General features: G+C 53.4%; 2 protein-coding genes and 1 long non-coding RNA gene across 11 annotated transcripts in view; 2 read left to right on the top strand and 1 right to left on the bottom strand.

Annotated features, from left to right (window-relative positions):
- The first annotated feature begins 178 nt into the window (after nucleotides 1-178).
- On the top strand, nucleotides 179-16,982 carry CNDP2 (carnosine dipeptidase 2). Of its 4 annotated transcripts, none has more exons than XM_072952349.1 (12): nucleotides 179-274; nucleotides 2,954-3,043; nucleotides 4,123-4,266; nucleotides 6,881-7,043; nucleotides 9,152-9,240; nucleotides 10,906-11,106; nucleotides 12,156-12,240; nucleotides 12,567-12,727; nucleotides 14,510-14,674; nucleotides 15,524-15,665; nucleotides 15,903-16,050; nucleotides 16,394-16,982. In XM_072952349.1, exons 2-12 carry the CDS (start codon nucleotides 2,984-2,986, stop codon nucleotides 16,461-16,463), a joined length of 1,428 nt encoding a protein of 475 aa, XP_072808450.1. In that variant the 5' UTR covers nucleotides 179-274; nucleotides 2,954-2,983; the 3' UTR covers nucleotides 16,464-16,982. The 4 variants fall into 4 exon arrangements, with proteins under 4 accessions (XP_072808450.1, XP_072808454.1, XP_072808453.1 ...); XM_072952352.1 differs by having other exon boundaries at nucleotides 223-244; XM_072952351.1 differs by lacking the exon at nucleotides 179-274 and adding an exon at nucleotides 324-476.
- On the bottom strand, nucleotides 8,318-16,381 carry LOC140690504 (uncharacterized). 2 transcript variants are annotated; one of them, XR_012065817.1, is made up of 4 exons: nucleotides 16,148-16,381; nucleotides 10,433-10,641; nucleotides 9,942-10,056; nucleotides 8,318-9,406 (listed from the first exon to the last, which is right to left on the bottom strand). It is a non-coding gene; the product is annotated as an uncharacterized lncRNA (long non-coding RNA). The 2 variants fall into 2 exon arrangements; XR_012065816.1 differs by having other exon boundaries at nucleotides 9,942-10,641.
- A 2,516-nt stretch (nucleotides 16,983-19,498) lies between the features above and the next one.
- The window catches only part of CNDP1 (carnosine dipeptidase 1), a 25,510-nt gene continuing 17,291 nt past the window's right edge, over nucleotides 19,499-27,717 (top strand). Inside the window, exons 1-4 of one of the 5 annotated variants that reach the window (XM_072952348.1) lie at nucleotides 20,364-21,205; nucleotides 21,331-21,423; nucleotides 23,021-23,072; nucleotides 25,171-25,296. In XM_072952348.1, coding sequence (XP_072808449.1) covers nucleotides 25,213-25,296 — 84 coding nt within the window. In that variant the 5' untranslated portion in view covers nucleotides 20,364-21,205; nucleotides 21,331-21,423; nucleotides 23,021-23,072; nucleotides 25,171-25,212. Of the gene's footprint in view, nucleotides 19,758-20,051; nucleotides 20,202-20,363; nucleotides 21,424-23,020; nucleotides 23,073-25,170; nucleotides 25,297-27,717 lie in introns of those variants that run through there. The other 4 variants (XM_072952347.1, XM_006213220.4, XM_031672337.2 and 1 more) reach the window with 4 other exon arrangements.

The raw sequence follows: 27,717 nt of genomic DNA, 5'->3' as shown, positions 1-27,717 counted from the left end.
CTCGCGCGGGCGGAACAGGGAGGGGAGGTACCCAACCTGCTCGCGCACCAGAACCGCGGCCTCCCTAGTCCGCGCCCCGCCCAGTGGAGGGGCGGGGCGACGCTGTCTTCAGCAAGGCCTGGGATTGGTGGGCGGTGCGGCGGCGGGGGCGGGGCGACGCTAGCTCTCCAGACGCGTTCGGGGATTGGTGGACGGGGCGGCGGCGGCGCGGCGGGACCGCGTGGGGGCGTGGCCGGGACTTGAGGTGCGGGACCGGCGCGGCGGCCGCGGGCGGGTGAGCGGCCTTTGCTTGCGGGCCGGGCGGGAAGCCCTTGGGGGCGGCGGGAGCGGGGCCGGGGCCGAGGCCGGAAGTGTGCGGCCCGAGCCGCCTCCGGGCGGGGCAGGGGAGGCCGGGCGCTGCGCGGCGGGCCGGGGACGCAGGCCCGGGAAGGGCCGCGGGTGGACAGCCTGACGCGAGCAGAGGGTGTCCGGCTCAGGTGCGGCCCCGCGGGGGTCCGGAGAGACGGGGGCGCGCACGCACCGGCCTGTCGCGCTCTCCGCGGCGCGGCCCGCGGGAAACGAAGCCAGTGTCTCGCCGGCAGAGCCCTTCGGCGCGGGCCTGAGGTGGTGCAGCCGGACGGCGGCGCCCGGGGTCAGGGGTCGGGGTGTCCCTCCCGCCCGCAGTTAAGGCGGGAGGTCGCAGCCCTCCGCTGCGGGCGGGCGGCGGTTTCCTCATCCGTCAAGTGGGGGGTGCTTGGTCCCTGGGGCCCCGGGCCTCGCAGCAGCGCCCGACCCGCCCGCACCGGCAGCCCCGGGTCCTGTGCTGACGCAGTGACCTGGGGGAGGTTTTGTTCAGGCCTCTGTCGTCGTAGACGTTTGCAGGCAGGAGTGGCGAGAAGTAGTTCTGTAGGACTGTGTCCCTGGGATTCACGGTCTAGATTGGGCACATGAGAGCTTCCCACCCGTTTTAATGGTTTTCACACACTTTTGAAGCCGTGATTCGGCTGTTTACTCCATGTGTCCTGAATTAATGAGGGACAAGGACGAGGGCACAGAGAACTGAAAGGATCACTTGTAGGCATTGCTGGATGGTTCCAGGTGCTGCCAGCGTCACGTCTTCCCCTCACACTAGTTTCAGTGTGGAAGTTGTTGCTTACTCCCCTTGGAATGTAAGGATTCCAAGAGGGGAGTGAGGCTGGCGGTCATTGCTAGGTGGTAATACTTGGTTTTGTTCACGCCAACTCAGGGCGTTTACCCTAATGAATGGGGTTTTCCAGGGCATATAAAAGTGGCCCCATTTAATGGCTTTGGTACTGGCGGTGGTGACACAGGAGTGGCCCAGAACTGTGAGTGGGAGGGAGAAAATGGACGTGGCGTGAGCTCTCCGGCAGGGTCAGCAGTTCAGACACAGAGGAGGAATTTTTTTCCCCCAGCCCTGATGAGCTGGCATGCAGAGCTGAACAGTCTGGTCTGTGTACTCGCCTTTGGTAAAAAGTGCAACTTAGATGTATCTTTGACTTTAGCTGGAAGTCAAAAGTCAAATTAAATTTGGCTGCAAAGAACATAACGTTAATGAGACTATATCACAGAGAGCTTGGGATTTGTCGTATGTAATGACCAGAGACTCAAGAAAAGTACCAGGTGTAGCACATGGTCCTGCTCAATAGAGTTTTATGGAAGTACGTAGTATTCCAGTTTACATGTTTGGTGATAGGTGCATGAAAATGTGACTTACGTGCAGTGCCCCCTCAGCATCCAGGGGCTCGGACTTTCAGGTTAGAGCTGCAGCTGAGACAGTCCGCGTTGCCTGGGAGGCGTGTAAATATTTGTGCTCTGTGTGGGCGCTGGAGGAGGCGGCAGGAGGCACTGAAGACCGAGTAGTTTGATTTCCCGTCCTTAGTGAAGTGACATGGCGCTACCTCCGTCAGCTGAACGGCTGCCATGCCTCCGTCACAGTGGGTAAAGTCACTCATCTGTTTAGAAATCACTTTAGCATCCTGTACCGAGACAGAGTGCTGGTTAACTCCAGGATGTCGGTCCACAGGTGTTCCTTACCTGCTGTCCCAGTCGGGAACTTGGTAGATGTAGTGGGACCTCGGGGCTCTGCAGCTGCAGTTTGAACCACGTCCTGTCCCCACGGTGCGACATGTGCTCCCTGTCGCCGAGCTCTGCAGTCACTGCAGAAGTCTCAGTCCTGACAGGCTGGGCTGTCAGTCGGACAAAGTGGGGAGAGCCACACTTGAAAGGCCCAGTTCCAGAATTATCTTTGCTTCATATTGATTTCAGTTTTCAGAGGTGGTGAGTCGGATGGTTTCTTTTCCCCTGTGTTTGTAAGGTGCAGCAGGATGTGCTGGGTCTCATGGGTGTTAGAAAGTGCGCCTGGGATGCTGGGGTTCCCTTGTCTTCCTCAGGCCCTAGTGGCATTTCACACGTTGTCTTGGTGATTTCTGGACCTCGGCTGTCATGGTCCTGCATGGGCCTAAAACTGAATAGACACTCCCCTCATTGGCTGCGTTGTCCATCTGTGGCGCAGAGACAGGATGTGGTGTTTTTCACCGGGAGCCTTGGAGGGGTTTTCCCCCCATGTAACAGTAAGTGGGAAGTTCTCTGTGCTCTTTAAGAGAGTAAAATTACATTTAATTATTTTAAATGCCAGTGTGTCGGTGCTACTGGGAAGTGCCTGCTCTTAATTTACACCAGAGTGTCTTCAGCTCAGACCCGTCTTTCAGTTACCTGCCGTTTTGACACACAATCCTGTGCACATTTTCCTTCTCAGAAGAGAATGGAGATCAGCCTGAGCCTCCCCCCACTTCCTAGAACTGTCGTTTCTGCTGAGGTCGCTTCCTGGAGTCCTCGTGATGACCGTGTTGCAGTGCTGGTCGTGGGTGGAGTGGTTTATGATCCTGAATGAGTGCCTCCGGGCCTGCTGATCACTCGGGGGAGGCACGACTAACAGGCTGTTCTTTCTTCCAAGAATCTCCAAGGTCTGCAGTCTGGTTGAAAGATGTCGGCGCTCACTGCCGTGTTTAAGTATGTGGATGAGAATCAGGACCGCTACATTAAGGTAAGGAAACTATTTACTCTGTTCATTTTGGTCCCATGGGACTCTGAGGAACTTTCAAGAAGCTTATGTGAATTACGCTGTTCTCAAGTAGTAACAGTATCGTCTTGAAGGAGAAAGACAAGCACCAGAATGATCTCCCTCATGCGTGGAACCTGAAAAAGTTGAACTCGCAGAAGCAGAGAGTGGGGCGGCGGTTGTCTGGGGCTGGGGAAGCAGGGAGGTGTCGGCCAAAGGGTACAACTTTCATCAATTACAAGATGAATAAGTTCTGGGTATGCGGGGTACCTCATGATGAGTGTAGTAACAGTACTGTATTTGTGCTTTGAGATTGCTAAGAGTATATCTTAAGTGTTCTTACCACCAAAAAAAAAAAAAACTAAACTAAAAAAATTGTCTAAAATTCTTTTGCTCCCCCTGCTCATTACAGCGTAAGTTACTCTTGACTTTTGACAGTCTTTAATACATGTTTCTAGAAATAAGAGTGCTAATTCAAGATTTTTGTTTATTCTTGTGGTAGAGATAAAGAGCTATTTTACATTTAGCATGTTTTAAATGATTCAGTAATGTTATATATTTGTCTGTTTCTTGATGTTAACTTAAAGGATCCTGCTTTAAAATGATTTTTGGTAGACGTATTTCAGACAAAATCTTCCATGTTCTCATCCTAAAAATTGTATTTTAGAGAACCTGACCATTGCCATGATGACAGATAAGCTGATTTGGACTGTGAAAGTGTTGGGTATTTTCTGTAGCTTTCAGTTGTCATTTTGTTAGATTCAGATACAAATGTTCATATGGAACTTGTGCATCGTGGATTCACGTCACGCTTAATGGTTAATGGTTTTTCTGACGTGCTGTGAAGTTCCCAGCACAGGGTCTGTACAAATGGCTCTCTTAAATCGATTTAAAACAAAAAGCAAACGCGATGAGTCTCTTCTGCGTCTCGTCAGTGTGTTCCAAATGGAGTGGCTGCAGGGAGCAAGGCAGCTTTTTGGGCCCGATGAGGGCTCAGCTGTGAGTGTCTTCCTTCCTCGGGGACCACCTGTTCAGAAGCCCTTTTGCTGATTGTCCACACGCAGAAGCTTGCGGACTGGGTGGCCATCCAGAGCGTGTCTGCCTGGCCCGAGAAGAGGGGGGAGGTCCGGAGGATGATGGACGTGGCCGCCGCCGACCTCAGGCAGCTGGGCGGCTCCGTGGAGCTGGTGGACATCGGGAACCAGAAGGTAGGGGCCACGACCTGCCCGCAGGATCCTGCTGTGGGGTGGATGGGACCATCTTTGCTTCAGACAACCTGCTGGTCTTTAGAACAAACCAGAAGGGCCTGATTTGGGTGCTAAACTGAGAGATTTCTTGAGTTGGATTGGGCAGGGATTTTGTGATATTCCTCATTTTTCTCCAGGAGGGGGAACTGTTGAGGTTATTCGAGAACTAGTTAACGTGATGGCCGTTGTTAGACACTGCTTCCCAGAAATCAGCTGCTTTCAGACCAGGAAGTCACATCTGCCCGTTAGATGTAAAACTAATGAAGACTTGACTCACCCCGCTGAGTCTCTGGTGGCCCAGCTAGTAGAAAGCTTTTTCTTTTCCCAGAAAAGAGCTACTTTATGTGTGGGGCTCAGGGCTCGGCTGCATTTCAGTGCAGGAATCTGACAGATTCTAACTTGAAGAACAGTCTCACTTTGTGGTACATTATTCCACTATTTTCGTTTCAGACGATTTCAGTCTCTGGTTAACTACACGTTTGTGCCATGTGTTTTCAAAGTCGTTAACACTTCTACGTTTCAGGGTGTGACTGGGCTCGGCTTATCTTGGTTCTCTTGTCTGATGATCTCTGGGTCAGCTGAAATCAGAGTCCTGGGGTTTTAGGTGTGGACGTTCAGCCCTCTCTGCTCTTTTCATAGATGGAAGGGCCCAGAGGCCCAGGTGAGCTGCATCTTCCAGGGAACCAATAATAGGTCTGACTCCTAGTCCAGTGTTGTTTGTGTGAGATTTCTTCTGACCACAAATTTAACAGTTAGCTTAAGATTGCTTAAGATCCATTATAGCTTCCAGGCACTTTTCCCCACTTATGAGAGGATAAACCAAGTTTCTTTGTTATTTTCTGTTAGGAGCACACTTGACTTGCTTCTGCTCCCTTTTTTTCTAATATGTTATAAAAAAAATAAAGTGTAGGTGGCAAATAATTTTGAAGTGTTATTTCATTAAAATAGATGGGTCTGTTCTCTTTAACACAGCTGTTAAATGAAGTTCTTAAGAAAGGCCCCTCCACGAAAAACTAAAATGACTACCACACTATTTGAATTATGTAACACCTGTTTTTATGAAGGAGTTGGCAGCTTTCATCACTGTTAGAGAAGTTTTGTCTTGGTCTTCTCTTCCCATCAGTTTGGGTTCGGCACAGGAGGCCCTCTTTCAGGAGTGATGGTGAGTTACGGCAGGTGTGCAGGTGGAGGAGTTGGTGTCATCACAGGTACATTCAGAGCTGGGGGATCTGCAGGCTCGTGGAGGAGAGAGGATGTTGGGAGTTGTGGTGGGCAAGGCTCGGGGGCTGGTGCTGACGTGGAAAGGCTGATCTGGGGCTCTTGGGGCCTCCCCACCAGTGCCAGAGTAGGAGCCGTCAGGTCAGGCTGGCCCACAGCCCATCCGCTACCCTGGGCAGTAAGATGGACTGGGCAGTTGGTGTGGAAGGCCTGGCCTGAGGGCCTGCGCTCCAGATGGAGGGGCTCAGGAAGTGGGACAGTCGTGGCTCCTGACCCAAAAAGTGACGAAATGGCCCCCGGGTGCTGGTACAGGGTCAGGGGCTGGGGTCGTGTGGCACCGTGGGCAGAGGGAGCTTTGGGGGCTCCTTGTAACAGAGTCGTGCCCAGGCAGGTGCTCTGGGAGGGGACAGCCTGTCACCTCTGTAAGTGCTTTGCTGTGTTCCTCCTCTGGACCTGGTTCTGTGATGTCTGGAGTAGTTGGGGAAACCCAGACAGATTTGCAATTTCCAGCATGAATTTCAGTTCAAATTTACCTGTGGACCCAAACAGCTTCTTAGAAAATGCTGAAGTATTTCAGAGGAGCCACCGGAGTAGATATTTATGTAGAGAAAACCTGGAATTTAGAAATCATTTTCCTCTGAGGCAACCTAAGGGCTGTCTGTGACTAGAGAGCCACATCCCGTGTGAGCAGGGTCATGGGTTTGGTTTCAGGAATGATTCTCTGCCCTTTGGCTACTGGTCGTGCTCACGAGGGCAAGCTCAACCCCGGGTGAGGGCAGCTGCCTTGGGGTGGGGTGGGGTGGCATGGAGCCAAGGGCTACCCGTGGGCAGCTGTGGGCTTAAGTTGGTATTTATGAGTAGAGTGTACTGGAAAGACAGATTTCTTCAGGAGTGCGGCTACCACTGCTTGGTTAGTGTGGCTTCCTATGAATTTTAGTCCATCATGTCCTGGTCCACGGCCCTTTCTGTGCATAATTGTAATCTGAGTGCAGAATTTCAAAACATGTCTTCCACTTTAAGATCACAGTGGTTTTTACCCATTATTTTAGAAAATGATGAACTAAGTTGCAGCCTAGACTCAGCTTTTATAATGTGTTGTGTTATAGAAAAGTTTTTTTTTTTTAATCAGCCTTTAAAAATTTACCAAACTGCCTATAGTTGGTAAACATAATTCAGTCTCTGAGCTCTGGATTGTGGAAAAGTACATCCTTGTTAATCAGTGACTAAGTTGAACAAGATGATCTTGAACTCTGCAATAGAGGGGACTGATGAGGACAGGTAGGAAGGCTTGGGGAGTGTTAATGACATCTGCTGTGAACACCGCACTCTTTCAGCAGAGGCTGTCCTCTCCCCCCAGCTCCCCGATGGCTCGGAGATACCGCTTCCTCCCATTTTACTGGGCAAACTGGGCTCCGACCCGCAGAAGAAAACGGTGTGTATATATGGACACCTGGATGTGCAGCCAGCAGCCCTGGAGGATGGCTGGGACAGCGAGCCCTTCACCTTGGTGGAACGAGATGGTAGGGATGCTGCCTGGAGGAATGTGCGGGCTTGTGGGGTCTCCTTTAGGAAGTGCACCCACAGTCTCCTGGTTGTTACCTTTCCAGAGCTAGGTGTTCTTCCATAATCTAGAACTTGGGTTCTGGAGGTGTCACGCATGCGCACCTGTCGTTGAAACCTCAGAAAGCCTCTTCTCCTTGTGGAACCGGGTCTCGTGGCCTCGGGTCTGCTGGGCTTCCCTCTGCGGCTGACACTTTCTCCGGAGGCCCGTTCTGAACTGAGGGCATGCAGCCCTCAAACACCTGTCGTCTTGAGTCTGGCCCGATTCGCGGCTGCTTCCCTGGTGCATTTGAGCAGCTCCCCTTAGGGCTCTAGGGAAGTAGGGAAGTGTTCTCCCGTCCCTGGCGAGGGTAACCTCAGCAGAACCATCCAGGACCTCCCCCTGGGCTCTGCTGGCGCCTCGCCCTCCTCACCACGTCCCCGCCTTTTCCTCGCTGCCCCCCTAGAGGGGAGGCTCCTCCTGCCTTCCTTCCCGAACGTTCACATTTCTGTATTGACCCAACCTTGGGCCAGGTGGAGAAGCCCCTCGGTGTGTACCGGCCCCTTGGGCTGAGTCCAGACTGTCTTGGTATGGCCTTCCTACCGGGACACGTCGACTTTCTGTCGGAGCCTCCCCTGGCTCAGCGTCCGTTGGGTCGTGACTCAGAGCCACATCTCTGAGGAGGTTGAGCCCACATCGTGGTCCCCACGTGCACCTGCTCACTTGTCCTCAAGGACCTGGGCTCCGCTCACCACTGTCAGGAGCAGAGTTCTGTGTCCCCTCACCGTCTTCCCCACCCCTGCCCAGGAGCCCAGAGGTCATCCTCGTCCCGCCCCGCTCTCCCTGCTTTGAGGGCCCTCCCTGGCCTACTGAGGTTGGGTCCTGCGCCCCCTCCCCTGCCCCATGGTGACCTCCACGTGCCATCTCTGCTTGGCAGCTCTCAGGATACTTGGGGGTCCCGCCAACCCCGTCTTCTCTCCCCTCACTGCTCCTCTTCCACCTGGGCCACCTGCTTCTGCACCAGCCCTGGTCACCCCCCACATCCTCTGGAAGGCCTCCCACTCATCCCCTCCCCGGCCCCCGGACAGACACACTGACAGACACACTGGATAGACTCAGGAATGGATGACTCTAGAAAGACTCCTCGTACCCCAGATAAGCTGCCCGGGGAACACCCGCGGGCATGGGGTGCCCGAGGGCAGGAGCACCCCATGGTCACTTGGTCGGTGTTTGTCACAGGGACAGGGACGCCTCTTGGGAAAGCTCTTTATAGCTTTTGTGAAAAGTAGGTTTAGTTTATAACAAGAAATCCCCAAAGCAGTGATGGCTTTCAGCCTCATTCCACTTAGGGGTGGGTCATGTTGAAACTGCCAAACATTAAAAACAGGCTAAGAATGAGGAAGTCAGAGGACTGGCCAGGACAGACCAAGGCGGGAGAGGGGCTGCCTCGAGCACAGATTGCCCGGGGTTCTGTCCTTCCTCTGCCGCGCCCCCCTCAGGCATGTGCTGCATCCTGACTGGGAGAAGGTCCAGGCTGGTCTCCCCGTGCGGCCGATACCCGGCCCCAACACCCGTCTTTTACAGAGGCCCAGAGACGCTGTGCAGCGGGCGGTGACCCGTTGCCCTGGGGAGAAGCAGCGCATCAGTTGTGTTCTGTATCAGGTTAGGCGTCAGGTTGTAGCAGAGGTGAGGCCAGGTCTCCTTGGATGGTGACACATCATGGTTGCCACATACCTGCTGCCCGTGCTTGTGAAACAGATTTTAACAGAGTAGCCTGGGGCAGTGATCCTCTGGAGCTCATGCCCTGAGGCAGTGGGCCCCTGACCTCTGGTGATCACTTGTCCTCTAGGAGCGGGAGGGAACGTGGCAGCACCGCCATGGCTGGATCCAGCGAATTCTCTGGTAGATCCTAACCGTGGTGTTGGATGGAGACTCCACGCTCCGGGCAGGATGAAAGAGGGCTTCTGATGTGCAGAAGTCTTAGGACGGCTGTGTGCAGTCGTGCAGGATGTCGTCGCATGTTCACCAGACAGTCTCCTGTCTGTTCACTGAGTTGTCACTTGACGAATTTGCTGATTGCTGTTCTAGGCAAACTGTATGGGAGAGGAGCAACGGACGACAAGGGGCCAGTGGCCGGCTGGATGAACGCCCTGGAGGCCTTTCAGAAAACGGGACAGGTACGCCACCCACACACATCTAACGGCCCCATTCACCTGTCCCATGGGTGATAGCTGTTCCCAGCACAGCCTGCGAAGATCAGAGGTCCCTGGGCTGGAGACAGCCAGCTTCCCCCAAAACCGCATCAGCACAGCTAGGTCACGTTGCAGATTGTAGGTGGTTTTCCTACAAAAAAGTAAAGATGCAGCTGTTTTACAGTTGCTCAAAGGTCAGCCTGTTGGTGACTTAGCAGGGACCCAGCCAGCGGGGGAAGTGAGAGTTCTGGTCTTTGGCTGCGCCTTAGGGGTGCGCCCTTGTTGGCGGGTGTGTGACCTGGGCTCTGCAATAGTGGGAAAACCCCTTACTTTATCTGTGGGGTTTTTATCCTCCTAAAAATAAAATTCATTTTTAAAAATCTGTTTCCCTGAGGGTGGGAGTATAGCTCAGCATTAGAGTGTGTGCTTAGCATGTGCAATGTCCTGGGTTCAATCCCCAGTACGTCCATTACAAAGTGTACACATATTAATCCATATTATAATATAGTAATATATCATTATTATATTTTGTAATTAATGTATTTATTAGTACGTATTGATACATATATATTTCCTTAACTGAAACGTCAACTCCTTGTTGAAAGTTTGTAAAATGCAGAAAAGTAGAGGAAAAAAAGGAGTGCCTAGAATCCCAACCCCCAGAAACTTAATATTTTGTTACTTACTGATTTTTTCAACTCTTTTCAGCCTAATTGTGATTATAATGTGTAGATAGTTTCTGCATCTTGCTTCTGTCTTGTGTTGTGGTAAGAATAGAAAGACAGGTGTTTTTGTCAGGACCTGGAGAGGCAGATTGGAAGAGGGTCCAGGCTCTCTGGGCCAGCATGGGAAGGCGTCCCTCCTGGCGGGCACCAGGGGCTGTGGGCAGCCGGGGGCATGGGTGGCTGTGTGCAGGTGGCGCCGCCCAGTGCCCCCGCTGACACCTGTCCCACAGGAGAGGAGGAGGGGGCCCCACGTGTGCGGAGCAGTGTTGTCTGGGGGCAGCTCTGGACTCAAACTCTGCAAACGGATCCACATGGGTCCGGCCTTCCGTAGCCGTCACCATGCTCAGGTGCAGCTTCTTGTCCCCACCTGTGCAAGGGGGCCAGCTGGTCCCCACCCAGCATGGGGAGACCTGGAAAACCAGGTGGATGGCGGCATCTGAGGTCATTGTCACCTCTCTAGGAAAAGGGCCTCCGATGTGCAGGGTGGGGGTTGTCAGGCAGGAGCACCTTCTGAGTAGGGAGCTTGCTCATGCGTGTGCTCGTGGTGGCCACAGTGGTGCACGTGAAGGCCCTGGTGTTCTTTGTGTCGTGGCCTTTATTTTAGAGAGAGCAGCTCAGATTTGCCGGAGATGCTTGATTCTTGCTGGGTGAGCACGGAGACCTGTGAGTGGGAAATGGGGTCAGGCCGTGAGTTCCTGGAAGGAGTCCTGAGGGTGACCACAGCTGCAGCCACGCTTGTCCCCTGGCGGCCCAGCGCCTAGGGACTGAGGGGCACTGCAGGCCACACACAGCCTCCAGGGGGTTGGTCTGGCGGAGGTTGGGTGTTTGAAATTTGTGCTTTCAGAACATTTGTGGCTTCCTGTCTGTTCCTAAGAAGTAAAGTGCAGGAGCTCTGAGTACTGATCTGCGCCTGCTCCCTTCCCAGGAAGTTCCCGTCAACATCCGTTTCTGCCTGGAAGGCATGGAGGAGTCTGGCTCCGAAGGCCTGGACGCGCTGATCTTCGCCCAGAAGGACACGTTCTTCTGCGACGTGGACTACGTCTGCATCTCCGACAACTACTGGCTGGGCAAGAGCAAGCCCTGCATCACCTACGGGCTCCGGGGCATCTGCTACTTCTTCATTGAGGTGCGTGCAGGGCGGCGCGTGTCCCGGGCCTTGCAGGGTCCTGGGGCACGCAGGGCGGTATGTCCCAGGGAAGTGCAGGGCCGTGCAGGGCTGTGCAGGGCGGCGCACGTCCCTGGGTCCCTTCCTCTTCTGCGCTCGCAGGAGGAGGTACTGGAAGGTGACCCTGGCACCCAGTTGTGAAGCACAGCCTGCCCAGTCCCAGATCAGAGGGACAAACCGTCGCGCTGTCCATGCTGGACAGGGTCGAAGGTCAGGTTTGTAGGCCGGGAGCTGGGGCCTCAGGCAGTGAGGACAGATTATACGCGCGCGTCTGTTCGAGGCCAAGATATATACAGAGTCATTCAGGAGTCCTTGCTTTTAGGAGTTAGAATGTTCATGTCCTTAAGCTCTCATCCCTCGACTGAACCATCTAGAGGGAACCAGGATGTGCCCTGGACTCGGGAGCTGAGGAGGGCAGAGCAGGAAGGCCACCAGGCGCACCCGCCTCTCCCTGGCCTGGCAGCCGGGCCTGTCTTTTCGCCCAAGGTCAAGGGTGGGGGCCCACTGCACAGGATGACTGATGGTTAGGTTAGGCCATGTGGGAAAGCGTCTCACAGCTGACACGTGCCAGGAGGACCGTGGTTACTGCAGCCCGCTTGCCTCCCCGCCGGCCACCGGGGGAGGGCAGCAGCCCGCGGGCGGAGGGAGCGCTCTGCTGTGGCTTCACAGGGCGGGAGTCCGTGGGGCAGGTCTGATCAGTCTGCTGCCTGTCACGGTAGGCGCGACCCGTGTGGCAGGTGGTGCAGGGTCTTTGTGAAAACTGCCGGGAGGCCTGCGAGCGCCCAGGCTTACACCCGCGGGCCTCAGTGCCCCTGCATCCGTGGTTTGCGCTCCCAGGAGTTCCGTTGTTGCCGCCACAGCCGTGTGACTTGGGCAGCGCCTCGCTTTGCTTGCTGAGGGAGGAGCTTTTCGTTCTGGATGTTGTCTGTTGCGTTTGCGCACTGGCCTGTCACGTGACAGGGATAAGCTCCCATGAGCAGCCGAGCAGGGTGGCCCTTGTGTCTGTGCAGGTGGAATGTAGCGACAGGGACCTGCACTCCGGCGTGTATGGCGGCTCTGTACACGAGGCCATGACCGACCTCATCACGCTGATGGGTGAGCGCGGGTCCTGTCCCCATGTGGACTGGGGAGGAAGGTTGGAGCAGGGTTCCACTCGGAGCGTCTCAGTGTCCCTCTGTCCCCCTAGCTCACATTGTTCCCTGTAAAAGACCCACGTGCTTCATTTCTGCTTCCCTCTTCATCCCTGGAGCACCAGACCCAGGACCCTGGGTCGTTCTGGGAACGGAATGGCGTGGTGAGCGCGGGTGCATGGCAGTGCCCAGTGGTCAAGCATGCCTGGCTCTCACACACAGTACCCATGTGAGCACGGCTCGCTCTGGGCCTCCTGCTGCTGTGCGCTCATCCTTCCCGCTCCCCCGCAGGCTCCCTGGTGGACAGGAAGGGGAAGATCCTCATCCCCGGCATCAATGAGGCAGTGGCCCCTGTGACAGAGGAGGAGCTGCAGCTCTACGACCAGATCGACTTCGACCTGGAGGAGTATGCCCGGGACGTGGGGGCAGAGACCCTGTTGCACGACTGCAAGGTGTGCCTGCTGCCCTGTGCCCCGCCCGGCCGGCTGTGCGCCCTGTCCTGGGACCCAGCGGGAGGAGCCTGAGAGCTGGGGAGCTGCAGGTGGACCCTGGGTTGGAGAGCCGTCAGGTGGAGTGGACGCCCTGGGGAACACCATGTTCCAGGCTGGGAGCTGGGAGCCCTTCAGCGTGTCAGATGTGGCCCGTTGACAGCTGGGGAGCTGGCAGGTGTGTGTAGAGGCAGGAGCTTTTCCTGGCTTGCCTGGGCCAGGTAATCCCCTCACTGCTGGGCCCAGAAATGATGTCAGCTGTTCCTGATGGGGCAGGCACTCAGGTGGAAACGGTTTGCACAGAACGATTACTTACCTGTTAAGAGAAAATTGTGTTGTGACTTTTCTCTTAATTAGTGTAGTTCTTGGTTTTTAAGATCCGGATATAAGTTCAGAAGCTGGCAATTTAGCCAGCTTGAATTGGACTCCGGTGACAGGCCCTGGGGGTACAAGGGGGTCAGTTCATCTCTGCAGGTGACAAATAGGCAGAGAAGCATTATAGGATGTGTGGAGGCCACTGTGGGTGGTCCATGGCCTGGGAAGGGGAGGCCTCGTCAGACGGGAGCCCCGTCTGCCATGGGGGCTGCAGGACACAGTCGGGGCTGAGCAGTGGAGCAGGGCCAGCTGTCCCTGTTTGTGGGGCGGGCTGGCTGGGAAGGGCCTGGGGTTAAGACTGAAAATGCCTGATGTGAAGCTTTCCGTGATCTGCAGAGGAGCTTGTCTGCCGTCCTGGAAGAAGGCTGTGACCAGTTTTGAGTAGAGGGATGAGCTGATCAGACCTCACTTGTGAACAGATTACAGATGGGGGTGTAGCTGGATTGGAACCGAGGCAGTGAGGTTGGGGACCAGTTAGGCCGCTGTAGGGGAGAGCGCCTTGAGCTGGTGGTGTGGGAGTTGAGGAAGTGGGGGAGGGGGCTCCTCAGGCTCAGAACGCATCGCAGAGTGGACGGGACCAAGTGGAGTCAGGAGTTCACGGTGGGCAGCGGTCGGCTGGGTACTGATGCTGTGGGCCAGGAGAGACGAGTCCCGGGCGGTGGGGAAAAGTGGGCTCCGGACAGACTGGATCTCCTCCTGCTTCCTGCTGCCTTCACAGAAGGTGTCCGGTTTTGGGTGTATATTCTTTCCCAATGTCACTGGGCTCTTTGGTTCACAGACAAGTCCAGAGAAGCGGCTGAGTCACTGAGGAGCCCCAGGGTCCCCATCTGGTTTCTCTGCTCTGGCCAGCCATTCAGGTGGCCACATGTCCTGTCACGTCCTGGGCTGCTGCTGGAATGTGTAGAGCACGAAATCTCAGTTGTTTGAGGTAGACACTTGGAAGACGGAAGGCTGCTTGGTGCCAGTCCCCTCAGCAGACCATGGTCACCGGCCTAGGACACAGTGGATGGCCCTGGCTTCCCTCTCTCAGTAGGAACTCCCCCCATATTCTATGTCCTTTAAGCGCAGGACCTAGGGAGGGGTTCACAGATGGCCTGTGTTGCACCCCCGTCTTCCTCCTGGTGCCCCAGCTCTGCAGCAGCTCAGTGTCGGGGACCATGCCTTCGCCCTGGATTCTGCAGAGCTGGCCAGCACAGCCCCCTCGGTGGCATGTCATAGCAGCTACCGGAGCGTCTTTGGGGCTGGCTCATCTCATCCGCCTGCCCTGCCGGGGTCGGTACCGCCTTCCTGTGGGTGTGCAGCCCCAGGCCGGCTGATTTCCTCTGTGAGCAGACAATGTTGTCCCCAACCCACTTTGTCATTTTTCTGCAGAAAGAAATCCTGATGCACCGATGGCGGTACCCGTCCCTGTCCCTCCACGGGATCGAAGGTGCCTTCTCTGGGTCGGGGGCCAAGACTGTGATTCCTCGGAAAGTGGTTGGCAAGTTCTCCATCAGGCTGGTTCCTAACATGACTCCGGAAGTGGTCAGCGAGCAGGCATGTGGGCACCGGGGCGTGGGGTGTGGTGCTGTGCACCGGCAGAGACTTTCACCAGGGTTCCTAATGACAGGAGAGCACAAACCTAACCTTCCACACTCCATCCTTTGGCTCTTGGCAACTCAGCAGTTACTAAAATAAGCAATTCAGAAGCTGATCAAAGATTAAGGCCATATGAAAAAGCGTCATGTGTAAGTGACCTTTGTCACTGCTGAGGTGTGCTAAAATCTGACTTCTGTCCTCATGCTAAGGCTTCAAGGCAAATGCTGACTTTGGGCTGAATATGTTATGGTGAAAGTCCTTGGGCCTCTGGGGCGTGGTGAGCAGCACAGGGAAAAGTCCAGAGGGCGCAGATTCCTCAGGGGACAGACTCCAGCAGCTGAAAGTCAGCCGAGCTTGTGGGGAGCAGTTACCCGCCCTCATCTGGGGGGGTTCCGGGAGAGATGGAGTCAAGATCTTGCCTGTTGGTGGAGGAAACCGAAGCCTGTGCTCCAAGCTGAGGACGGAGACTTTGCCATCATGCGGTGTCCCTGGGTCAGACCTGGCTCTGTTTTGGTCTCGATGTAATCATTTTATAAAGCAACTCAAAGGACTTTTTTTTTAACTTGATTTAAATGTCATCGTATGAGAACATCTATGTAAAGGGTGAATTTTTTGAAATTGAAACATAATGGATTTTGTTTTTTGACAAAAATCCCTTTTACTGTTGTCACAGTTAAGCCAGGCAGTGTTGAGCCGCAGCAAATGTGACCCGTGGGAGACCTGTTTAGACCCATTGTAGACCCAGTGGAGACTCTGGGTGAGAGACCCGGCTCATCAGACACCGTGACTCTTCTGTTTGTGGTTCAGGTTACGAGCTACTTGACTAAGAAGTTTGCGGAACTACACAGCCCCAACAAGTTCAAGGTGTACATGGGCCACGGAGGGAAGCCTTGGGTGTCCGACTTCAACCACCCCCATTACTTGGCCGGGAGAAGAGCCCTGAAAACAGGTCAGGTGTTCTCCTCGGGGACGTCCCCGGGGCCCCAGCATGTGTGGTAGGCCCTGCCGGACCGTGTGCGCACATGGCTGTGTTAGCTGTGTCTCTGCAGGCTGGGCTGGGCCACCACCCACCTTGAGAGCAAGGCTGCTGTCCCCAGATCTCGCATAGGGCCTGGACTCAGGGTCACTGGGCAATAGGGTTGAGGCAGCCCAAAGCTCACTGTTTCTTTCATTCCACTCTCCGCAGTTTTCGGTGTTGAGCCGGACTTGACCAGGGAAGGCGGCAGTATTCCTGTGACTCTGACATTCCAGGAGGCCACGGGCAAGAACGTCATGCTGTTGCCCGTGGGATCAGCTGACGACGGAGCCCACTCCCAGAATGAAAAGCTCAACAGGTGAGGACAGAAAAGGGGGGCCATCTTGGGGTACGTGGGGTGGGCTGGACAGGGACGGGGGGAGAGGACGGAGACCTGGGTGTCAGGACACACGTACGCAGACAGGCAGGAGCTATGGTCCAGGGCAGCCACTTCACACCAAGTGCTGGGTGAGCCCCCGCGCGTTCTGGTAGTCCAGGCCTGCTGCTGGTCCCTGGTGGGGCGTCGGACTGGACCTGCAGTTGAGAACCAAGGCAAGCGGCACTTGGGGCCAGGATGGTGGGACATCAGTTCCAGAGAGAATGCAGCATGTGTGCCTGGGCCTCGGGACACCAGCCAACGTGGTGACTGTTCCTCCTGTCAGGCACAACTACATCGAAGGAACCAAGATGCTGGCCGCTTACCTGTACGAAGTGTCTCAGCTGAAGAACTGAGCCCCAGCCTCCGCTCTCCACCCTCGTTGTCTTCTGATGGCTCAGGAGAGTGGAAGCCTGTCCTCTCCTCCTCTTGTCCAGTTCTGCAGACTTCAGGATGTCTCGGTGGAGTGACCTGTACCGGGCAGTGACAGACGTTTAGTTCTGGGGGCTTGGGAACGACCCCGGGTGACAGCTGCATTCTCACAGGTGCTCAGCACGACTTGGTCTCCGGAAGATAGGCGAGGCCTCCAAGCACACGTTCTTCTGTAGGAAGTGCCACTTGGGGTAAAGAGCCCCTGGTGCTTTCTGCCCCGAGTCAGGGTCGTGCGCACGTGGAACATGCAGTCACGGTGCCCAAGGCCTGGACGGCCACCTGCTCTGTCCCTCGCTGTCTCGTGCGCGCTCTGTCGTCCTCTCCAGACTGTGAGCACTGCTGCTATCCTTATCTCCTCCTGATCTCCGCCCCTCGAAACCTGAACCTGACTGGGAGGGTCATTTGGTCTCAATCGTGTTGCTCAATAAAAAGGAAAAACAGCCTCTGGAGGAGTCGCTGCCTGTCCGCCTGCCCCCCGCCCCCCGAGTCTCGGGAGGGCCGTGCTGCGCTGTGCCATGCCGGCTTGGGGCCGGGCGGGAGGGGCCGGGGTTCAGAAAACCAGCGTGGTCGCCTTTCCCTGTCTCACTCAGCCCGCCCTGTCCCCACTCCCTGTGCTGCCAAATCACAGAAGAGCCAGTCAGACTGGTTTGGACAAAACAGTCCTTTGGCCCCATCGATGGAAGAGACCGGAGTGAACTCCACCAACAGGAACCAGGCCCTTGTCTGTCACAAAGCCTGTGTTTTGTCCACTTTGCTGGCCATCTGGACTCCTAGGCTGGGGAACAGGAGTGTGTTTATTGGGCCCTGTCGTGCCCAACACTTAATAGAACAGAAGTCACGCTTTCAGTCCCCATGACCTCTCACTCCTTCACTTCCCCAGGTCCCCCTCTGCCCCTGGAGTCACCTCCACAGCCCCTTGCGTCCTTGCTAACCAACCCTCCTGGTCCTCGGGAGGCTTACCCAGGAAGACAGTCTGATGTCAGTCACCCTGCACCCTCCAGGGACCGGGCCCTTGGGCCGGCCTGCACAGGGTCTCTGCGCTTTACTTCCAGTTCACGTTAGGGGCTGAAGCTTTGCTCGGTGCTAGTGAAACTTACCCATCCAGCTGTTCCACGGGAGAGCCGCCCTTCCCTAGTTGCCCTGAACCGTGTCACTCATGGCAGGAGGCTGAATCCTAGTAGGGATCCCTGCCCGGTCTTTTTTAGAAAAAGAACTGACCAGGCTGCATTCTTGACTTCGAAGAGAAGCGGCTGAGAGGAGCCCTGACTGGGAGGAACCTGACAGTAGATGTGTCAGGATCCTTGAGCCCCACGCGTTAGCGAGTGAGGCCGCTGTGACCCAGATGACATAGGCTTCAAGGTGGCGGCAGTTTCCCGTCTGCAGCTTTGCGTCCAGCCGTGAGCTCTGCTCCAGCTCTGGCAGCCCCAGCCTGTGGGGAGGAGGGCGGGGAGACAGGCCTCCTCACTTCCTGGCACAGCCCAGCATTACCAGGTGGTGTTTCTTATTTGCATCTTACCCAGGGGTCACTCGGCCACTCCTAACCGCACGAGAGGCGGGAAGCACACGAGGATGAAACTCCATGACTGTAGGAGAGGAAAACCTGGCTTGTCGACTTTTATGTGCCTCTGGTGCCCCATGATTGTACTGTGACCTTTGTCCGAAGGAAAACAGAAAAATGGAATGTCTAGCATGAAATAGAAGGACCCAGGGACCCAGTTTGTCATTCACTCTTCAGAGAGAATTTCACCATCTGCTTCAGGCTCTGAGCCTTTAGGGGGCAGCTGAGTGGGGGTTGGGAGGGTGACGCCAGCCTGCCTGCCTTTTCCTTGCACTATTTCTCATCAGAATGTGACGGTGGGCCATCTTGGGCTCGTGGTGGAGCCCAGTCTGCTCCTTTCAGCTGTATTCAGTAGAACCTGTTACCCCACATCATGAGAGAATGGCCCCTAAATGGACTGATAAGTGAAGACACTGCAGAATTCCTTTGACCTGCATTTCCTGAAATGGCCTTGCAGGAGAGGCTGGTTCAATGCAAAACCTGAAAGGAACGGTTATTGAATAACAGCCAGAGTTCCTCGGAACAGCAGACGGTCCTGGCCAAGCCCACCCAGGAGGGAACGGTGTGGACTTGGACCCAGGTATCTGATGGATCTTGTCCCGCACCGCTAGCCACTGGTGTGGGAGGAGCCAGGGACTAACCCCGCCCAGGGGTAGCTGACTCGCAGGCCTGGCGTGCTTTGGAAGGTCTCCCTAGGTGACTTGGAGACTCACCACCTGTTATGCGCTGAATCGAGCCCCCTCAAAATTCATGTGTTAAGCTCATTCCTGGTACCTGAGGATGTGACCAGATTTGGAAATGGGTTCTTTGCAGAGGTAATCAAGTTTAAAAGAGGTCATGTGGGTGGGCCCTAATCCACTGCGACCAGTGTCCTTAGAAGGGGGCAGTTTGGACAAGGAGAGGCCACGAGAAGGTGAAGGCAGAGGTCGAGCCAGGCATCTGCAAGACAAGGAACGAGGAAGAGTGCCAGCAGCTGAGAGAGGTTCTCCCCCAAGCCCTTAGGAAGGAACCAACCCTGCCAACATCTTGACCTTGGGCTTCCAACCCCAAGACATGGAGAACAGGTTCCTGTTGTTTAAGCCACCCAGTCTTTGGCAGCCAGAGCAAACCGACACCCAGCCTGTAACGCCACCACGTTCTTACATGAGGGTCCCAGCAACAGCAGGGGCCCGTCACCTGCCAAAGGTAACAGGACATGTTCACGTCACTTCTCTCAGGTCTGCTGGCCCCAGGCATGTGCACCTGCTCCCTCTCAAAGGTGACACCCTCCACACACGCCTGGCAAAGCGCCTGGGCGGTCACACAGCCTGAGCTGGTCCTGTTGGCCTTCAGTAACATCAGATGACTTCCAGGCCACTACCTCATCCCGTATCTGCACACGAGACACATTGTTTCTTCCTCTGCTGTCAAACTGAATGAATATCTCTGAAGCATCTTTGTTTTCCAGACATGAATGGGTCCACTATTCCAGACTTGCTGTCCTTTGAGGGGGCGGTATTTGGGAGTGGGGAGGATGCAGACAAGCACCCTGCAGAGGGACGTTTAGTGTGACCAGCCGAGGGCCTCGGTGAGACAGCCTCTTCCACTTTCCTTTGAGGTCCAGGGAAGTTGCTGGAGGCCCCAGAACTGCAGCCCAATGGATCCCAAACTAGGAAGGATGGTGAGTAGACCCTCGGCTGTTCAGAGTCTAGGGGAGCAGAGCACGGCCTTCCGTGCCACGCCGGTGGACCAGGTGAACAGAGCAGGTCCCTGCCTGTGCTTAGAAGTGTTCTCAGAGGCTCCCCGTCTCAGCCTGAGCCATGTGGCATTTGAAAGTACCTTATCAGTCCGCTTTGGGCGGCTGCACGTTCCAGCAGATAATTAAACAGCGTTCTTTCCCAGCGCTTCCTACGTGCCTGGGATGCATTTCCGCTCAGTGAGCGCTGGGGTCTGGGGTGTGGATGCAAGGCCCCGGCAGATGGCGTGAACCAGACGTTCAACAGCACACTTCGCCATGCTCGCTTTCTCTTCCCATGAAACGCAACATTCTTATCCGAGCAGAGCTTCTAGCTGCTGAACGTAAGGTACCACCCAGAGGGTGGTGTGGAGAACTCTGCACATCCAGGTACAATTTGTTGCCTTTCTCACTAAACTCTGAACTCTGCTCCTCCCTCTACCCAGAACATTGGTGTGAATAGTTTTGAGGAATTTGCATTTTAAAGCATGTAAATTCAATGATTTTTTAGTATATTCACAGAAATATGTGGCGATCACCTTAGTGTATTTTAGGATATTTTCATCACCTCGGAAAGAAGCCCCATGCCCCTTAGCAATTACTCCCCTATTGCCTTACCCTGCCCCGTCCCTAAGCAACGACAACTCTACCTGTGTCTCACTTAGGGCTCCCTGTGGTGCAAGCAGTGAGGCATTTAATAGGAAGCGTTTCCACGGAAACAAAAAGAAAGGTTAATGATTAGAACAAACTACAATTCCATTTTTGAATCCAGAGAACTCAGATGGTGGAGTGAGGGCAGTTCTGACAGATTTTCTGGTTTTAGCTTGAATGACTCTGGTGATGGCGTTAGGTGTCCTGGTGAATTTTCTGAGTGGCCCACCCAGCAGATGGCAAGAGAGTGGTCCAGACGTGCTCCATCCTGGTGGTTTCTCTGAAGTTTATAGCAAGTGATGCAGCTTCAGTTTGTAGGGCTTCGGGAAAAGGACGCTTTTAGTTCTCCTGGGGCCTCCAAGTTAGAAGGGTAGGAGATAATTGGAAACGTTAGTTTAGAGAGTTATAGGCCGATGTTAGAGGAAACTAGGATAGGGTTTGGATCTGATAATGGATGCGCTACAGTTTTTTACTGAAACACAATTTTCTCTCTACAATCACCTCCATTTCTATCAGATGTAATCACAGTAAGACCAAGTTGTTTACAAGTCTAGTCTTACCACACTTGGCCTGATTATTTACGTACGTGCAGCCAGAGTACGGATTGATCATCTAGGCTCGTAAGTGTGCTTTACTGGAACTTTCAACAAGGAATCTCAGATTGACTTGTGAAAGCTTCTCAAGGCTTGGAAGCCAAGCCAGACACTCGCCATCAGACTTCACCTGCAGTTCCTGAGATCTAGGTGAATTCCTCTTTTCTGAGGCCCCCAGTGTATCTAAAGGTTCCTGGGTCTGCCAGTGAGCTCCCTTCCATACTCACCTGAAAGGTGGGAACTCGGTAAACAAGGCAGCAGTCTCTTTTTTTCAGGGGACAAGAAAGTCAACTTTAGTTCCTTAATACTCTGGCCACATGGATTCTTTGCACATCATTTTCAAATATGGCGTTTCAGTGAAGGCTTTGGTAATGAACTAGTGTTTTCAATTTTCTCCTGTTATATGGAGGATAGATTCTTCTTTAACTTAAACGTGTGTGTGTGTGTGTGTGTGTGTATGAATTAAATGGTCATGAAAATAAGAGCAGTCAATTAGAGTTTATAAATTCTGGAGGTATGAAGGAGAAAAACATGAATGTTCAGTTCTGTTGACAAAGATACAATTTGTCAGATGACTGTAAGTTACAGATAGCTTAAGGGAGAAAAAGAGTCCCTTAAATCTAGAAATACGACATTAAAGAATCAATAGTATTTCTAACAAAAACTCATAAGAATGATAATCATTCTCATCATTTCACTCAGTCTCATTTAATGATTTTTGTTTTGCTTAATCTTGGGTTAGAAGTTCTGTGAAACCACCAGCATGTTCATTAGTTTTAGAAATCCTCAGTCCAGTGGCATGGTCTCAAAATTGTCCAAATGATGTCATTATGGAGCATTCTTGTCTGTGGCTGATTACAAATGTTTTCAGAGAAGAATCAGAATAAAGCAATAATTGTTTGTGAATGACGAAAGACTTTGAATAGCCATGGTTAAAGATATGGTGAGAGCTCATTTTTAAAAATGACTCAGTGGAGGAGGGGAGGGTGTAGTTCAAGTCGTTAGAGCACATGTTTAGTGTGCATGAGGTCCTGGGTTCAATCCCCAGTGCCTCCCCTAAGAATAAATAAACAAACCTAATTACCTCCCCCCACCAAATAAATAAAGGACATGCATAAAAAATGACTCAGTTGAAAAGGAAATTTGGTTATTTCTGAGGCATACGACTTTAAAAAAATTTTAAGGTAAAAATCAGAGTTATGGATTACATGGACAATAAGGACTTTGACAGGTTTCTAGGAATTTTATGCAACTTTTGAAATACTTACTAGTAACATATACACATACAAATGTGACCTACAGAAAGGTTAAACATCACTTCTTTGGCAATGCCTCATGTAATTTAACACATGAAATAAGCCTAATTAGTTCCATATCACTATTTGTATAAGGAGAGGGAGCAAATCTTTGATATGTTCCGGGGCCCTCTGGAAATACCACAAAAGTGGTTCCAGGTCAGAAAGACTTTATTTGAAATCTGACTTTGAGAAGTTTGCAAAAATACTTAGCTCTATAACCAGAGTGACAATTAAAAGATTTCAAAGTCATGTGCAGAAAGTTACAGTTGTAAAAAGACTTTAGTTCTTTTAATATTGAGAAGACTCAGTTTTCTTAAGTAATCAAAGACCTAATTAAGAGAGACTCGAGGAGGGCAGAGAACCTGGCAGTCCTTGGGACTTTCTCGGGAATGCCGCGCCTTGAAACGGCTTTCTTGGCCCTGGAGTGTATCCAGGCTCCCCTCTGAGAGCCACGCCCTCACCGGCTGGCCCTCCAGGGACTCAGCCCCACTTCGCTCATCTCTGCAGGAAATTCCCTTGGCTGAGTTCAGCGCCTGCAGGGGAATAAACACCATCCAGAAAAGCCTGTTTCTTGATTTGAAATTTTTATTTTTAATCCTTTCATGGTGAGATAAACTATTGGCCTAATACAGCATTTTTTTCTGTATTATAAAATTCATCAAAGCAGACACGGCAGAGCGACCTCCATAAAGCAGTTGCACAGGGCTCTAGGTGACTTGGTAAGTAGAACTCTGGCATCCAGGTTGGCCCCCACACTCAAGGTTCTTACAAGCGGAAGAGGGTGTGGCTGATGGGCCCTGTGTGCACAGGGCAGCCACCCTCGGCCACCCTCAGGCTGCGTCGGGTGGGAGGTGGGAACCCTTTTGCTTTCTCTTTATTCCATGCAACCTCAGAGACTAGCAACAGCAAACGGGGCAGGAGTGGTTTTAGCAACAGCTCACCCATCCCAGCCTCCGTTTGAGATGCCTGCTGTTTTCGTGACAGGAGACAGAAGTGTCACAGGAGACAGAAGTGTCACTGGTTAAGGCAGCCCCTGGGGACTTCAGGGCTGCTGTCAGCTAAGCACACAGACCATGGAACTTTCCCCCATCCTCTGCTGGAGCTGGGAGAGAGGGGAGGGGACAGTGAGTAGGGCCTGCATCCTGTGGGGGCGAGGCTTTGAGGAAGCGAAGCTCAGATGACAGAGTGGGGGATGGTCCCACCGCAGAGGTGGGGACGTGGCTTTGAGAAGTCTGAAAGTATCTGAATAAGACTCAGCACAGGGGCACCTGGAATTTCTGTCCCCGACCTAAGAACAAGCCCCTGGAATGAACAGGAGCCTTCGGAGCAAGCAGGGTTTCCTGTGTGCGGTCCCAGGGCTGGGCCATCCGCCCTACCAAGAAGACAGTAAGACCCAGGCTCCCGGCTCTCTGCCCCTGCCCCTCATCTTCACCCTGCCTCCTCCAGCAACTGCTCTTCCTGGGAAGGCCAAAGCCACGAACACCCTTTCTAAATCCCCAAGGTTTTGCTGAGTGATTCGTTCAGGTCAAGCGTGACTGTAACACAAGAAAATAGAAAGGTGAGAAACACTGGAGACTCAGATGCAGCCCAGGGGTCCCACCCGAGGTCTTAAAGGCAGGATTAGCGCCCACAGTCGGTCTCTGTGGGCCTGACAGTGTGGACAACAGTGCTCCGTCTGCAGATAGGAAGGGAGATGTTGGGGAGGAAGGGCCCTGGGGCTGAGAGGTGCGGTGGTGCAGGCCCTGTGGTCAGGGCCACAGCTCCAGAAACAACGCCGAAGGAAGCTCTGTCCTCAGGATCCCCGCCCCAGGAAGGGGCGAAACCCCAAGTACTCTCCGTCCTCACAGTCACTGTTCTCCTTTCTCTCCTGTGGCTTCCTTTTCTTCTTCAAAGTTTCTTTTTTTTAATCTCAGTGGAGAAGAGCACCAAATAATTTGTAATGGAAACTGAATGAATTAAAATACAGTTCAAATATTAATTTAGATGGATCGGCTGCAAATAACCTGTTCCACATCCAAGAGCCTCACTGTCCTGCTGCCGTGGGTCTGCTGGGGACATTTCCCCCTGGTTCACTGGGTCCCCAGCTCTCGGCTCTGCCGGACCCAGCTCAGCTGGATCCAGCCTCACTCCTGTCCAAGCCGAGCTTGGAAGCAGTGGAGGAGGCGGAGTGAGATGCTGAACGGCTCACAGGCGTCACCTGCTGGACGCTGTGCTTAATCCATCCACGAAGGAGCATGGCTCACGTGGACCCTGCTTTTACCCACAACTTAGCTTCCTTTATGGACCTTTCTCACAGTTGGTGATATGTTTATATTGTTGGACGAGTGCTTATGTTTCTGATGGTTATTTTTATAACAACTGAACTGCGGTACAATTCACTTTCCTTTACAATCCACCCACCAGAAGTGTGCAATTCAATGATTTTTAGTATATTCAGAATCACAGTCACAGCCACAGTCAACCCTAGTGCATCCTCATCACCTAAAAAGAACCCCCAACTCATTAACACCTGGTGCAGGGTGCTGACTTCGCTTTACAGGAGAGATTGTGTCACAGGAAAAACCTGCAGAACTTTGTTCAAAGGCAAGCTTGTTAACTTGGTTTCTGTCTTATTAACGTTCTTCAGCATCGCAAATGAAGTGTTTGGGTAAAGACAGAGAGAAAGAATATATTTCTCACTATACTACTTTGTGTTATTTTAGTTCAAAAGCCTGGCAGCAGCTGTGTTGGATAACATTAACTTTCTTGAACTATTTGAAGGGTTGAAAGTCCAGAACCTGATCCTTATTTTAAGTTGCCCTTATCACCCACTGACAGGCGTCATCTCTGCTTGCTTTCCTGCTGCTGCTGGACGGAGGCATGTTTGCACCGTCCTCGCCGCCCACCGGGCTGTTGGAGAGGGTCTTCCAGTACATCGATCTCCATCAGGACGAGTTTGTGCAGGTAAGAGACTCCACACACACAGAACACTTGGGTGGCTCTTCGGGAACCTGGGAGGATGGTTATTTTCTGGGAGATGTGGTTTTTTTTTTTTTTTTTTTGCTTGACAATTTAATTCCATTTAAACGCCTGTGACTCCTCATTGAATTAAAATAGTAAATATCGGTTAGGTTTAGGTAAGCGATCCCTCCCGGCCAGTCCTCCTAAGAAGGGCAGGCTCGGCACAGTTGGCAAAGGCATGCTTGTTTGGCGATGACCAGCCAGCTCCGCTGAGCTCACCTTTGCTCTGGACCCACCATCACATGGCCCAGCCTCCCCTTCAGAGGGGCCCTGGCAGAGGCTCTCTCCACCTGCAGACCTGGCTGAGACGCAGCCTCCCGTTACATCCGGAGTGGTTCCACCTGCTGCCGCACACTTCAGGTCCAGAGTTCCGCCAAGTCCGGTATCAACGCTGCTCGTTTTGTACCCCGTGTGCAATAAGTCCTTCACCTCCTGTATGCTTCTCTGCTTCTTCATCCTAACTCACCACATGTGATCTGCATGCGGTCGGGCATTTGGGGGGTGGGGGCAGAAAGGAGTGGGGAGCGTTCTACCTGCTGCCTCACCTGGTAGGTCCCTCTCCTCCATCCGTTGGCCATCACTGCCCAGGACCTCCCTAAGGTCCCACTGACTCTGGACCTCGAGTCCTCCACACCGTGTCCGGCACACGATATGTGTTCAGTGTATGTTTCTTGGATCAACCGACCGATGTTAGGAATGCCGCGCAAGTAGGCGTGAAAGCCCCGTGGTTCGTGCAGAAGCACAAAGTTCAGGCTGCTGTTCCTAAGGTGGAGCTTCATGGGATCCTTCCTCATGGGGGATGTTGACTTGATGTAAATGCCTCGTGGGCTTTCGAAACCTGGCTGGGGCTGCCAGTGTAGGTTGCAGTTTGTAGAGGGGAGAGAAAATGTGTGTGGTGGGAGCTTGTGCCAGTTTGGGCCTCCCAGCCAAAACCGTCCTCTCTGCAGCTTGCTCAGATCCACCCAATCCATCAAATTTAGTGATAACTTGGCAGCATTCACCCTATAAATTCTAGTTTAAAAAATGTAAAAACACAAGACTCCTTAAGGTTAAATACATTTCTTTCTTTTTTTTTTTATTTGTATTGTCTTTTAAAATTTTGGGGTGGGAGGAGTAATTTATTTATTTATTTGTTAACTAAATAAATTAAGTAATTTATTTATTTACTGGAGGGACTGGGGATTGACTCCAGGACCTTGTGCATGCTAAGCATGCGCTCTGCCACTGAGCTACACCCTCCCCCTTTACACTTCTTTATAATCAAAATAAAAGTGCTACAACCAGGACAGGAATCAGACTCAGCTGGAAGTAGAGTCCGAGGTGACACGTGTGGTTTTTAATAAAAACTATGGCGATCCCTGTCCAAGCGGCTAAGGAGGGCCCTGGGCTGGGAAGATTACTACTCGTCATTCCTCGTTCGCTGGCCTTTATCAGACACCCGCCAGGGCGAGGCCCCAGGCTGGGCCTCCTGCACTTCCTCTCATCCCATCCTCACGGAGGGAAGCCGTGCCTCCTCTGCGGCTCCGCTGGCTCCTGTGACCAGGGGTGTGGGTTTTCCACACAACGAGCAGTTCTCCGGCTCCCTGTGGACCCAGCCTGGGCATTCTGTGTTCTGACTCCCTTCTGACTCTGTCTCCCTGGAGTCAGCCACATCCCCACCCTCATGCCGACTGCAGACCCAACCACAAGCAGCGGGTCCCCAGGCTGCCCACACTTCTGCCCACCTCAGCTGCAAATCAGGGGCTCTCGCGAGCCCTGCTCAGGTTCATCTGCCAGAACAGCTCGCGGAACTCAGGGAGACGCTTACATCCATTTGCCTGAGGCAGGAGCTTCTGTCCTGGGGGTGGGGGTGCCCACCCTCCCGGCCCAGCCCCGGGGGGCCTCACCAGCCCAGAGGCTCCCCCAACCCAGTACGAGGTGCAGAGGCCTCACCCATTCTTAACTCAACCTCTAATCTGTCTCCCCTCCCTGGAGGCTGGGGGCTGGGACTGAAAGTTCCCGCTTCTAATGATGGCTTGGTCTCTCTGGTGACGAGCCCCACCCGAGAGCCCATTCAGGTTGCCTCGCTGGAACAGAAACCCTCTTCTTTCACCCAGGAAATGCCAAGGGCATCTGGAGCTCTGTGTCAGGAACTGGGGTCAGAGACCAAATGTTAGGACATGAGATGCTCTGAGCACCTTATCGCTTAGGAAATTATAAACATTTTAGGAGCTCCGGCCAAGAGCTGGGGCGAAAGACCAAAATACACATCTGCTGCTGGGCCTCAGCGGCACTCACCAGCGCCTGCGGCTGGGGGCCATCACTCTCCTTGTACAGCTGAGAAGCCTGAGGCTGGGAGACTTGAGGGACATACTCAGAGTCACC

Source organism: Vicugna pacos, chromosome 30 (genome assembly GCF_048564905.1).
Source record: "Vicugna pacos chromosome 30, VicPac4, whole genome shotgun sequence".
NCBI classification, from domain to species: Eukaryota; Metazoa; Chordata; class Mammalia; order Artiodactyla; family Camelidae; genus Vicugna; species Vicugna pacos.
The sequence above is the reverse complement of the archived record's forward strand: the minus strand, read 5'-3'. Positions and strand labels throughout refer to the sequence as shown.

What these genes read in the sequence shown, in the direction of transcription:
- CNDP2 (XM_072952349.1), top strand. Translation starts at nt 2,984, where the DNA reads ATGTCGGCGCTCACTGCCGTGTTTAAGTATGTGGATGAGAATCAGGAC. An exon ending in CACCTTGGTGGAACGAGATG is followed by an intron (nt 7,044 to 9,151) that starts GTAGGGATGCTG and finishes TTGCTGTTCTAG; the next exon opens with GCAAACTGTATGGGAGAGGA. An exon ending in TCTGCTACTTCTTCATTGAG is followed by an intron (nt 11,107 to 12,155) that starts GTGCGTGCAGGG and finishes GTGTCTGTGCAG; the next exon opens with GTGGAATGTAGCGACAGGGA.